Below are 12,842 nucleotides of genomic sequence, written 5' to 3'. Positions count from 1 at the left end.
ATGTGTGTGTGTATATATATGTATATATGTGTGTATGTATATGTGTATATATGTGTGTATATATATATATACATGTATATGTATATGTGTGTGTGTGTGTGTGTATATATATATATATATAGATATATACACACGCACGCGGGGTGACAGAAGTTCTGCACTGTAGCTTTAATTTCGACATTTGGACTCCCTGCCTCTTTATTTCTGCTGAAATTTCCCAATCTACAGTTATTATTGTCACCACTTTTCACACCGTATGGATGAAATACTGCTGTTGTTTGTTTGGCCCAATACAGCCCATAATACCTTCGTTAATGAAGATGAGACAGAACAAGCTAATGAATCTCCATTAAAGGTGTCGACAGCTGTTGCGTCTTCACTGCTGGAAGCAAAGGCAGGCGGCTGTCACCGTAACGCTGCCTGGTCTGAGAGCAGAGATTTCAATCAGCCTCCATCAGCCAGGATGGAGTTGATTCGCTTGTGAATGCCAAATTGCACTCGTCTAACTCCCCCTTAGAGGAATGCTGACAATCACTTGTACTAACAAGTCAGGTAGTATCTCTGACGAAACACTCAGAAACCTCTCCCTCGGGGGGTGATCTGTACTTGTCCTCCGTGTGAAGGATTGTGGGCTGCGAGGGGAAGAGGGGAGGGTGTGGGAGATGGAGCCGTGTGGGAGAGAGGTGGTATAATAAGGCAACAAATGGGGATTAATGAGGGCAAATATGATAGGAAGCAGGGGGAGGAAGTAAAGCACACAGAGGAGGGATGGAGGAAGAGGGTGGATAATGAGTTGGGTTGAGAAGCAGATGGGGAGAGATTTTTTTGCCTCTGAATGCAAAATGTGACTGTGTGACAGGGCAAGTCAGTGCTAATCAATACAGCTGTGCTTGTGTTTGTTTGTGCACACAGGTGAGGTGAGCGTGAAGGTCAGCGCTGAGGCCATGAAGACTGATCTACTATGTGGCAATGAGGTGGTCACCGTCCCCGACATGGGCCAAATCGACACGGTGATCCGGCCCCTCCTGGTGGAGGTCAGTGACTGACAGACATGACGCTTCAGTCGAAATTCTGTTCTATCATCAACGATGTGTAAACGATGATAAAAAATTGGTGCCTCATCTTGTGTGAGTGACAGATGATATAGTTATATACTTAAATAAACCGTTTTGACATGAAACAGTAGGACAAACAGATTTTGTTCTACTGTGAACAGGCCTACCAGGGCCGAGCCCAAGGACCCAAGGGCTCAGGGGCCCTGAAGCCCAAGCCTTAGCCCTACTTTACTGATTTTTGCACTACTTTTTTATTCATCGTAACATTTAAATGGGGCCCTGAAGCCACATGACACTCGATATGTCATGATGTATCTTAAAAAGGGCCCATCGAGGATGTAGCATGGTAACACTCACGATTATGTCTTTATATGGGCCTTTAAGCTATATTATCCACCCCTGATGTCTAGGCATGGCGCTCCGTCAATTAAATGATATGTCTAATATGGGCCCCATATTATTGTAATTAGCCAGGTGTTTGCTGACTAACAGCACATAGTGGTAGGCCTTTAACTGGGAGATTCCTTAAATGACAACTCAAATGTTTTTTTAGTTGTCAGGAGCCCAGGGGCTAGTGTTGTAGTCAAGACCACCTAAACCGAGACCAAGTCGAGCCAAGACCACAGTGTATCGAGACCAAGACTTTGAGGGGTCGAGACCAAGACATGACCGAGGCAGTAAAAGTTGGACTAACCCTAACCCTCCGTTAGCGTCGCTTTGCAGAATTTACACATTGCGCTGTGTTTTCTTTTGGAGGTATTTATGCACAACAAGTCTTTGTGGTTCAGGTAACCAAATTTTATTATAGATGACTTGGCTGACATCTTCTCACGGCCTCTTCTCCTGTCACTCACATGCACTTTTGTGGGGGGCGTGTGAAAGGGGGCGGGAGGGGTGACAGCTGTTAACGGTGACAAAGATTTCGCTCATGACTCGTCCAGTGACGACACTCTGACCAATCAGTGGAGTCTGACGTCACATTCATTTTAGTATCGGCTCAGCTCACTTGGAACCTTGTCAGAGCAGGTAATAAAAAAAAAGACCAGGTACTCTCACTAATGGAAAAGCAAAAAAATACAAAAAAAACATGCCAGTCGTGCTGGAACTGTGCAGTGGAAAATTTCACTCCAGTTTTGAAGAGTCATGTCACACCAAATACTTTTTATTTGTGATCATTTTCTGTTATTTAATAATGCATACAGTGTTCATGTATTTTCTGCTTGTATTCTAATGAAGAGATTGACATGTGGTTATTTATGGTCACGATAGCATTGTTAAAACAACACGTGTAATAGTGGCCTGAGACTTTTACACAGTACTTTATCATTTATATATTATTCATTAACATCATCGTGTTCTGTCTCTCTCTCTCTCTCTGTCTCTCTCTCTCTCTCTCTGTCTCTCTCTCTCTGTCTCTCTCACACCTCAAGGCTGAAGGAACACCAGTGATGGTCGGTCACAACGCTCTCCTCTGTCCCGCAGGTAAACACTGAGCTTCAGCTACAGTTATCTTAATGCCTCTCGGTGAACGGCCAGCTCGACCCACGCGTTAAAAACCCATGATTCATGCGTCTTTAAAGCGTCAGTCCTGTTTTGCTCTGGGGGACATGTTGAAGTGCTCACACATGTTCAGTCCTGGTTGTGTCTCACTGACGGCCGTTTACTCTTTACATGGTTATCACACTTCAGTTTGGCCACCACATGGATACGTTTCATTTGATTTGACCACATTTGATTTAGCAAAGCGGATCATGTTGTAATGACATGATCAGTGAAATGATTATCTGTGTTATTAACTCGATATTTGACAGTTAGAGCCACCTGATGGGCTGTGAAGGTCGGAGAAGGAAGTTCTTTGATCTGACCCTGTCATGAACTGGTCTGTGGACCTGATTGGAACAGGGATCACTGGATTTGGTCTCAACACTTTAAATGGGGTTCCCCATTCATGTTTCTCTCTACATTCATGTAGAGGGACTAGCTATAAGTCGAGACATTACTACAGTTAGACAGTAGATATGTCCACTGCATGTTGTTTGTTTGTTTGTTTGTTTGTTTGTTTGTTTGTTTGTTTGTTTGTTTCTGGTGCCATCTTGCGTTGTGTCTCTGTTGCAGAGAGGCCGGCAGAGAAGAAAGTCTCTCTACTGATGCCGGAGATGTTTGTGGCAGGATCAGCCAGGGCCTCCGTCTCTGTGCTGGGTTAGTAACATGACGTGTTGAAGTGCTGCTGAGCAAGTATTTGCAAAGGTCAAATATTAACCGGCATGTCACGTTTTTGTGTTCTTGGCTCTTGCAGGTGATCTGATGGGTCGGGCCATGAAGAACCTGGACAAGCTGCTGGCCATGCCGTATGGTTGTGGAGAGCAGAACATGGTGCTGTTCGCCCCCAACATCTTCATCCTCAACTACCTGAATAGCACCGGTCAGCTGACCAAGGCCATTCAGGACAGAGCCACACGCTTCCTGGAGAGTGGTGAGCATTAACAGGCTTAACTTCTGTCCCGCAGCATCGGTACTTCAGAACCCCTCATGATGGCGCTCATCAAAGTAATGAAGGAGACATGAACTGAATTTTACTCCACAGAGAGATAATGGGAGACATGGGCTTTATCTTTGTATGGCCATTGTTATCACTGTGTGTGTCTGTGTGTGTCTGTCTGTGTTGTGTTTGAATGTATCGTGATTGATGTCCATTCCGGACACCAGTTCAGACAGCGTCCCGACCTGTTGTCAAACCACGGCTGGACTGAGACGGATGGGGGTCATGAAACAGGGAGGGGTCGGCGCACTTTGACTCACGTTGTAGATTTTGACCCGGGATAACCCGGATTACTGTGTCAGATGATGGATTACAGTTACATTGTCAGATAATTCAGCTGACGTCTCAATGACGTCTGTTAGTTTGTTCAAAAGAAAAAAAGTAAAGGAATTTTAATCCTGAACACAACCCTAGATTAATGCTGAAGGGCTTCTATAGGTGAAGGAGCAATATTATATAAATGTGACCATATTGTTTGTGTGTGTGTGTGTGTGTGTTCTAGGATATCAGAGAGAGCTCACCTACAAACATGACGATGGTTCCTACAGCGCCTTTGGCAAGAATGATGCATCTGGAAACACCTGGTCAGTAAAGCAAATATAACAATAATTTGTCCAGTATTCAGTTTTTCTATAATGTCATGATATTCACACATTAGTGTTATCAGCTATGCATTATACACAATTTAGGACAACAGAGACAACTTCTCAGTTTACACAAAGACTACACTACACTGAGATAAAGAATGCAGTACATTAAAAACGTCTATTTAGAGAGTAAAAAAAATAGACATAAGAATTCAAAGAACGGAGCTTTAACTGTTTTTCTATTTGTGGCAATAAGTGGTTTATAATAATTATTTTGATCATTCGATTAATCAATTTGTAGCTTTTTTCATGATTAAAACAAGATTTTTGATAGTTTAAGCTTCTTAAATGTGAGTATTTTCTTCATGTCTTTGCTCTGGATAACAAATAAATCAATTTGGTTTGTGAACAAAACAAGACATTTGAGAACATCATCATTTCCAGGTTTGACGAACACCGATCAACATTTTTTAAGGTTTTCTGACATTTTATGGACCAAACGATCAATCGATTAATCGAGAAAATAATTGACAGATTATGAAAATAATTGTTAGCTGCAGCTCTACATCCCAGACAACATTCCAGCTGATCTATGTGTCATAAAATGTCGTTGAAATGATGAAGTTTTAAAGCTCCAGTGCAAATACTCTGTCGCCCCCATGAGGAACTCTATGTTGTATGTTTAGGTGTTTGATGCCGTGTGTGTGTGTGTGTGTGTGTGTGTGTGTGTGTGCTTTCTAGGCTGACCTCTTTCGTGATGAAGTCCTTCGGTGGGGCGAGACCTTACATTTTCGTTGATGCCCGTTACATTGTCGACGCAAGACGTTGGCTTTCATCACACCAGCGACCCGATGGCTGCATCCAGTCTGTGGGAAAGCTCCTTCACAATGGCATGAAGGTAATGACAGATCAGTCTGAATGGTTTGTGTTGTGGATCCTCTGAGCAGCTGAGGAAATATCCCAAACAATAAAAATTGCGGTGTCTGATACTGAGCGCTACCATGAACAAGGGTTTTCTTTAAGGTCAAGTTGTGATTATCTGTACCTGGCAAACCTCAAGCCTCAAAGGTTTTCAGTGGTGAGTCTGAGCTCCACCTGCAACTATGAACCAAAGTCACGTTAGAATGTTACACACATTCAGTCACAGCAGCTCTGATCAGACCTCCGTCTGACCCCACATTTGGTTTTTGTGCAGTTTCGGTTATAAAGATGATTTCCTTTCACTTTTTTTCTTCAAACTCGTCAATACTAGCTGTTAATCACTCGCCAATACTAGCTGTTAATAACTCGTCAATACCAGCTGTTAATCACTCGCCAATACTAGCTGTTAATCACTCGTCAATACCAGCTGTTAATCACTCGTCAATACCAGCTGTTAATCACTCGTCAATACCAGCTGTTAATCACTCGTCAATACCAGCTGTTAATCACTCGTCAATACTAGCTGTTAATCACTCGTCAATACTAGCTGTTAATCACTCGTCAATACTAGCTATTAATCACTCGTCAATACTAGCTGCTAAACACTCGTCAATACTAGCTGCTAAACACTCGTCAATACTAGCTGCTAATCACTCGTCAATACTAGCTGCTAAACACTCGTCAATACTAGCTGCTCATCACTCGTCAATACTAGCTGCTCATCACTCTTCAATACTAGCTGCTAATCACTCGTCAATACTAGCTGCTAATCACTCAATACTAGCTGCTAATCACTCGTCAATACTAGCTGCTAATCACTCAATACTAGCTGCTAATCACTCGTCAATACTAGCTGCTAATCACTCGTCAATACTAGCTGCTAATCACTCGTCAATACTAGCTGCTAATCACTCGTCAATACTAGCTGCTAATCACTCAATACTAGCTGCTAATCACTCGTCAATACTAGCTGCTAATCACTCGTCAATACTAGCTGTTAATCACTCGTCAATACTAGCTGTTAATCACTCGTCAATACTAGCTGCTAATCACTCAATACTAGCTGTTAAACACTCGTCAATACTAACTGTTAATCACTCGTCAATACTAGCTGCTAATCACTCGTCAATACTAGCTGTTAATCACTCGTCAATACTAGCTGTTAGCTGTTAATCACTCGTCAATACTAGCTGCTAATCACTCGTCAGTACTAGCTGTTAATCACTCGTCAATACTAGCTGCTAATCACTCGTCAATACTAGCTGCTAATAACTCGTCAATACTAGCTGCTAATCACTCGTCAATACTAGCTGCTAAACACTCGTCAATACTAGCTGCTAAACACTCGTCAATACTAGCTGCTAATCACTCGTCAATACTAGCTGTTAATCACTCGTCAATACTAGCTGTTAATCACTCTTCAATAATCACTCTTGTGTCTCTCTCTCTTGTCTCTCGTCTCTCTGTCTCTCTTGTCTCTATCTGTCTCTCTCTTATCTCTCTGTGTCTCTCGGTCTCTTGTCTCTCTCTGCGTCTCTCTCTGTGTCCCTCTCTTGTCTCTCACTGTCTCTCACTCTCTTTCTCTTGTCTCTCTGTCTCTCTCTTGTCCCTCCCTTGTCTCTCTCTTGTCCCTCCCATGTCTCTCTCTTGTCTCTCTCTTGTCCCTCACATGTCTCTCTCTTGTCCCTCCCGTGTCTCTCTCTGCGCCTCTCTCTGTGTCCCTCCCGTGTCTCTCTCTGCGTCTCTCTCTGTGTCCCTCCCGTGTCCCTCTCTTGTCCCTCTCTTGTCTGTCTCTTGTCTCTGTCTCTCTCTTGTCCCTCCCATGTCCCTATCTTGTCCCTCCCGTGTCTCTCTCTGCATCTCTCTGTGTGTCCCTCCCGTGTCTCTCTCTTGTCTCTCTTGTCTCTCTGTCTCTCTCTTGTCCCTCCCGTGTCTCTCTCTGTGTGTCCCTCCCGTGTCTCTCTCTTGTCTGTCTCTTCTCTCTCTTGTCCCTCTCTTGTCCCTCCCGTGTCTCTCTCTGCGTCTCCCTGTGTGTCCCTCCCGTGTCCCTCTCTGTGTCCCTCTCTTGTCTCAGTGGCACAGATGCACACTGGCAGCATAAACATCTGTGTGGTCAGACTCATGAAAACAAGCTTGAGCTGACGATCAAAGACGCCGTTAATGAGCGCGTTAATGACGACGTTTCCCACATGTTACTGATATTCATGCACCTGCTCAAACAGTCACAGAAAACATGAAAGACACACACATTGATACAAGTGTGTGTGTGTGTGCGTGTGCGTGTGCGTGTGCGTGCGTGCGTGCGTGTGTGCGTGCATGCTGGATGAAAATGGACGAGAACTGTGGGACAATAACTAATCAGGGTTTTGCACAAGTATCTGTTTCATTGTTAAAAAAATTAATGTGACGTTTCCTTTGTCTTTCTCCTCCTGGTCACATGGTGTAGCAGGATGTATGGAGCCCATTATAGATTTACTTTTAATATATATATCAAACATTGTTACTGGAGGATATACAATATAAGTTATTCAGCTAATATATACTGTACCTTCAGCTTATGTATGAACTGTTTTATTTTTTATCACATGGAGAGAGAAAAAGAAAAGTGCATTATCTAATGTAGGGCTCCAACCATTATTCCATTCCTAAATTAATCGTCAACTGTTTTGATAAAGATGAATTTGTTTGAGTGTTTTTTCAATAATTAAAACAAGTTTTCAGATTTTTCTTTGCTCCATATAACAAATGAATGAAGACATTTGAGAGAGAGTCATTATTAACAACAATTTTCAACATTCTCAGCTCTCATCTCATTGAAAACAAACAAGCCCCCTGGTGGTCATTCCAGAGAACACAAGACAAAATGTCTCTTTCTTTTGAATACACAGACGTCTCTCTCTCTCTCTCGCTCTTCTTGTTGTGTCAGAATTACATCAGCGTTCCTGTTATTTTTTATTAGAGACAACAATCGCACGTTCTGAAGCGTGACATCGTGGCTGACAACTGCAACGTTTTATCTGCTCATTCATACAAGATAAGCTCTTCAACTTCAAGCCTGCGCAGATCACATCGACTCTCTGTCAATACACCAGCTGACGATAATGGATGCCTGTAGAATTCAGCCGTAAATGATTTCATCACTGTGTTTATTGTCTCAGGGAAAGAGTCCAGTCTTTGTTCAGTGGACTTTAGGATCATGCAGGTGCTCATAAATGTCAGGAAACGACTGTACTACAGGCATTTACATCACATACATTCAAAGTCTGAGTCATCATTAACATCAGGTGAACAATATAAAAACAGAATTCAGATTCAGATGTTATAGGAGTAAAATAATTGAATTGAATTAGTTTTTTGTTTTGATTTTGGACACGGACATTGAATAAGAGAAGAGATAAAGGGAGAAGAATGACTGCGATGGTGACGGTGTGAATCATTCTCTCTCTGGTGTGTTTTCCATCAGGGAGGAGTGAGCGATGACGTGTCTCTGACCGCGTACATCACTGCTGCCATGCTGGAGCTGGACGACAACGTCACGGTGAGTGTCCTCGTTCTCCGTCCTCCACACGTGTGTCTCCCTCCTGTCCTCATGTGAAATATTGATTACGTTAAAATCTTCAAAGAAGATTATTCCTTTTAGATCCTGCCAACGCTCATCTGTCTCCTCCTGTTTAGACACAATACTCGTTATGTTCTCTACACATAAATATGAGTGTAGAGAACATAACGTTCTGCTAATTTCATTTGTCACTTAAGGCCAGATAACACTTCCAACTGTATTTGTTAAACACATTTAAACAGCAAGGCCTTTTAAGGTCCTTTAAAGGGAAGATTAACCCTTAAGAGTTCCTAGGGACATTTCCTGCCATTCCTTTTTTTTATTGTTTTTAATGTTATATATAATGTTTTTTTTCCACTTTAAACGAGTCAATCTTTTCAAATATTAATAATATTATGAAATTTTAACCCAATATTACAGCGGTTTTTGGGAAGTTGATATTTTCTGCTGCTAGGATCAAATTAGACATTTTTTTTTGTTTTTTGGGGGGGGCTTGATACTGCACAAAAATTTACAATGTATCAAATAATAATCGAATAATAATTATAATCAAATTCTCCTTGAAATGTATTTTTTTAATTATTGTATTTTTTTGGGGGGTTTGATAAAAAAACAAAATCAAACAGCAGATTTGTGTGAACATACTGGCCTTTAAAGGGTTAAAATTTCAAAAATATCATTAATATTCGATATGTATATTTCAAGCCGACGTGGCTTTAAAAGATTGACTCATCTAAAGTGGAAAATTATATTAATATATAATATTTTGACAAATGTGTACGTTTTTTTAAAGGAACTCTTAAGGGTTAAAGGAATTGTAAGTTGGTGCAAAGAAAATATGCATTTTAAAATAAATAAATTAACAGTTAGATGAGGAAATAATAATAATAAAAAGATTCTTATCTAATCAGGCTGTGTAGAGCTCCAGCATTTGTCCAGTTTGTTCCAAATCTGTTGAGCATAGAAACAGAAAAATGAAACCTGACCCAGACAACCTGAGGAATCACATCATGTAGTTTTATCTCTAATACAGTTTAAAGTTTAAAAAACATAATTGAAATGTACCTTTTGTGTTGATTCTACATTCATTCCATGATTTTATATAAATACACATCTGTCATAACAGAACTAAGTCTATGTATTGTACGTGGACGAAGCATCACTTAACGCAGCTTCTAAACTCCCTGGTCTTCAGACAGATAAATAAGGTGAACAGGTTTGAATATGACGCCACAGATGACTCATGTGCTTGTTTTCTGCGTGTGTTGTTTCCTGAGTTCATATTTACGTTGAGGGTGTGGAGTTTCCTGCAGTAACAGCCTGGTTACTGTTACACATCATAGATATCATCATGTGTTTGACTTTGTCACACAAGGACACACATGTTTGATTTGTCTTTTGCACAAATAAACACATGATCTGTGTAGTGGAATTCTAGATATGCCTTTACTGAATGAACAAATGGTAACACTTGAGATTAGGGAGCACATGGTCACCATTAATTAGTTACTTATTCGCATTAAAAATTAGTAGCATATGAATTAGTCATTATTAAGTACTTGTTAATGCCTTATTCTGCATGGCCTTATTATACAGCCATTAACTAAGAGTTTTCCCTCAATAACCTCAGAATTATTGCATATTAGTAGTAAGTAAGGAAGTTACTTTATAAAGTGGTAGTATCACCCTATGTTTGTGATACTACCACCTTATAAAGTCCATACTAAACAAAGCATATTGAGATCGTAATTCATACACAACAACGTCCTTTACTTACCACTAATAGGCAATAATTCTGAGGTTATTGAGGGAAAACTCTTAGTTAATGGTTTTATAATAAGACCATGCAGAATAAGGCATTAATAAGTACTTAATTATGACTAATTAAGAGCCAATACATTACTAATAGCAACTAATTAGTGCTGGATATGTGTCCCCTAATCTAAAGTGTTACTGAAAAGACACCTGAAGAGAAATGGATGATTCCTAGTTAGTGTGGCTCCTGCTCAGAGTGTCATGGCGCTCTTTGCTCGTGTTGTGACAGGATCCTGTCGTACAGAAGTGTCTGAGCTGTCTGAAAGCAGCCGTGGGTCTTCAGCTGGACAACCTGTACACCACTGCCCTGCTGTCCTACACCTTCACTCTGGCTGGAGACCAGGAGATGAGGAGCAAGCTCATCACACACCTGCACCAGAAGTCCAGCACGCAGAGTAAGACGGGAAAACCACCAACCACCAACAGGAAGAGTGGTTGAAAAATATAGTATTAATGCACTAATACTAATGTTTTATATCAATTGTTTCAAATGTTTGTTGCTATTTTTAACGTGATCTATGATTTTTATTTATTTTACAGACACTGGTAACATTGCAGTAACCTATAGAAAAAGATTAGAGGATTCACATGTCAATACGAACCAAAATCCAGAGTTCTGAGAAAAAAGTCGATATTCAATTTGAGAATAAAGTCTGAATCGTAAACTTAAAGTTAAAATCCTGGCCTGAATGTTGCCCAAATCTTTGCTCCAGACACGGATGCTCTCACTTAAATCTTGACTGTCAGTGAGGACACAAGGAAAAGTCACTTAATAAAAGACTCACACAATCAACTCTACACCATCTTAACTCTGTGATGGTTCAGGAACATGTTCCCCGCTCACAGTTCTACAGTCGTTTTTGAACAGAACCTAGAGTTTGTGTTGTTGTGTAAACCGTTCGATCACCAGCACCAAAGTCCAGAGAGAGAATCATAGCACACAGTTGATCTACTGCTGCCTCCATCAGTAAGTTCAAATATGTTTTGTTTTGTGTTTGAAATCCTTTGTTGGGATTTACTGAAGTGACATAAACTTACCAAAACAGCTCCTGTGTCCCTGTGAGCTAAAAACACACATTTTTCTCTCTGGACTTTGGTGCAAACGTCAGTTTTCACTTTCATACAAAGTGCACAGATGTATTTGTTGGAAACCCAGTGATGGATGATTCCACTCTTGTGCCTGGCAGGTGGCGCCCGTCACTGGGTCAGAGCAGAGGCGTCCAAGAAAGGTGTGGACTCTCTGGAGGTGGAGATGACCTCGTACGTGCTGCTGGCTCTGCTCTCAGGTCCGGCCATGCCAGACTTTGGTTTGGATTACTCCTCCAGCATCGTCCGTTGGCTCGCTCAGCAGCAGAACCCGTACGGCGGCTTCGCTTCCACACAAGTAAGCCACGACCGCACACACGTGAAGGTGTTCAACCTTTAACCCTGAATGAACTCATGATGACCCTGCTGCTGCTGCTGCTCCTCAGGACACGGTGGTGGCCCTGCAGGCGCTGGCCAAGTACGGAGCTGCCACCTTCAGCGTGGAGGGCAGCACCACCGTGACGGTGACGTCGTTAGGAGGCCTGAACAAAGAGTTCACCGTGGATCAGAGTAACCGGCTGCTGTACCAGGAGGAGAAGCTGACGGAGATTCCCGGAGAATACACAATCAAAGCCCAGGGACAGAGCTGTGTGCTGGCACAGGTACAGTGGTCCTCGTTGGTAACAGATCAGTAATAATAAAACCTCTTCACCCACCGTAAACACAACACAGGTCTGAGTCTGCCTTGCTCGTAAACAAAGAGGAATTGGTATTTGTTTTTAGAGGAAAAGCAAAACTAAAAGGTCACATGGAATCTAGTGTCGTGTTCTCGTCTCCAGTGTCCTCCCGTGTTCACAGTGTCTGTGATGCTGCGTCTCTCCATAGATCTCCCTGCATTACAACATCCCTCCTCCTCCAGACTTCTCTGTCTTTAACATCTCCAGTAGCATCATGGCCAAGTGTAACATCAGCAGACCTCAGCTCATCCTCTTGGTCAATGTCAGGTATGTCTGTGTGTCTGTGTGCGTGTGTGTGTGTGTGAGATGAGTTGTTGTGTTGCTGTGATGATGAGTGTGTTATCAGTGGACACTCTGATAAATCTTTGAGCCATAACTTCGTAAACCCCTCAATTTAGAGCCACTTCAGTGAGAGCACCGACGCTTAAATCCAGATTATCGGATTATCTTCATCTAAATGCATCTCTTTACACATGCTAGATTTATTTCCTCATGATGTTTGTAATATCTATTTAAAAAGCACTCGTCAAACCCGGCCTAATATTTGTGAAAGAGTTCATTCTCCGCGACAAATCATAAAATCCCAGAAACAGACTTTAACGT

General features: G+C 41.8%; 1 protein-coding gene across 2 annotated transcripts in view; it reads left to right on the top strand.

Moving 5' to 3' along the window:
* The window catches only part of LOC131462736 (alpha-2-macroglobulin), a 46,089-nt gene that overhangs the window by 29,121 nt on the left and 4,126 nt on the right, over window positions 1-12,842 (top strand). For both annotated transcript variants that reach the window (XM_058634227.1, XM_058634226.1), the window contains 11 exons: window positions 913-1,034; window positions 2,486-2,537; window positions 3,171-3,254; window positions 3,352-3,528; window positions 4,097-4,178; window positions 4,923-5,079; window positions 8,566-8,640; window positions 10,706-10,871; window positions 11,664-11,860; window positions 11,949-12,164; window positions 12,388-12,506. In XM_058634227.1, the coding sequence (XP_058490210.1) occupies window positions 913-1,034; window positions 2,486-2,537; window positions 3,171-3,254; window positions 3,352-3,528; window positions 4,097-4,178; window positions 4,923-5,079; window positions 8,566-8,640; window positions 10,706-10,871; window positions 11,664-11,860; window positions 11,949-12,164; window positions 12,388-12,506 (1,447 nt within the window). The remainder of the gene's footprint in view (window positions 1-912; window positions 1,035-2,485; window positions 2,538-3,170; window positions 3,255-3,351; window positions 3,529-4,096; window positions 4,179-4,922; window positions 5,080-8,565; window positions 8,641-10,705; window positions 10,872-11,663; window positions 11,861-11,948; window positions 12,165-12,387; window positions 12,507-12,842) is intronic.

This window comes from Solea solea, chromosome 7 (assembly GCF_958295425.1).
Source record: "Solea solea chromosome 7, fSolSol10.1, whole genome shotgun sequence".
NCBI classification, from domain to species: domain Eukaryota; kingdom Metazoa; phylum Chordata; class Actinopteri; order Pleuronectiformes; family Soleidae; genus Solea; species Solea solea.
The sequence above is the reverse complement of the archived record's forward strand: the minus strand, read 5'-3'. Positions and strand labels throughout refer to the sequence as shown.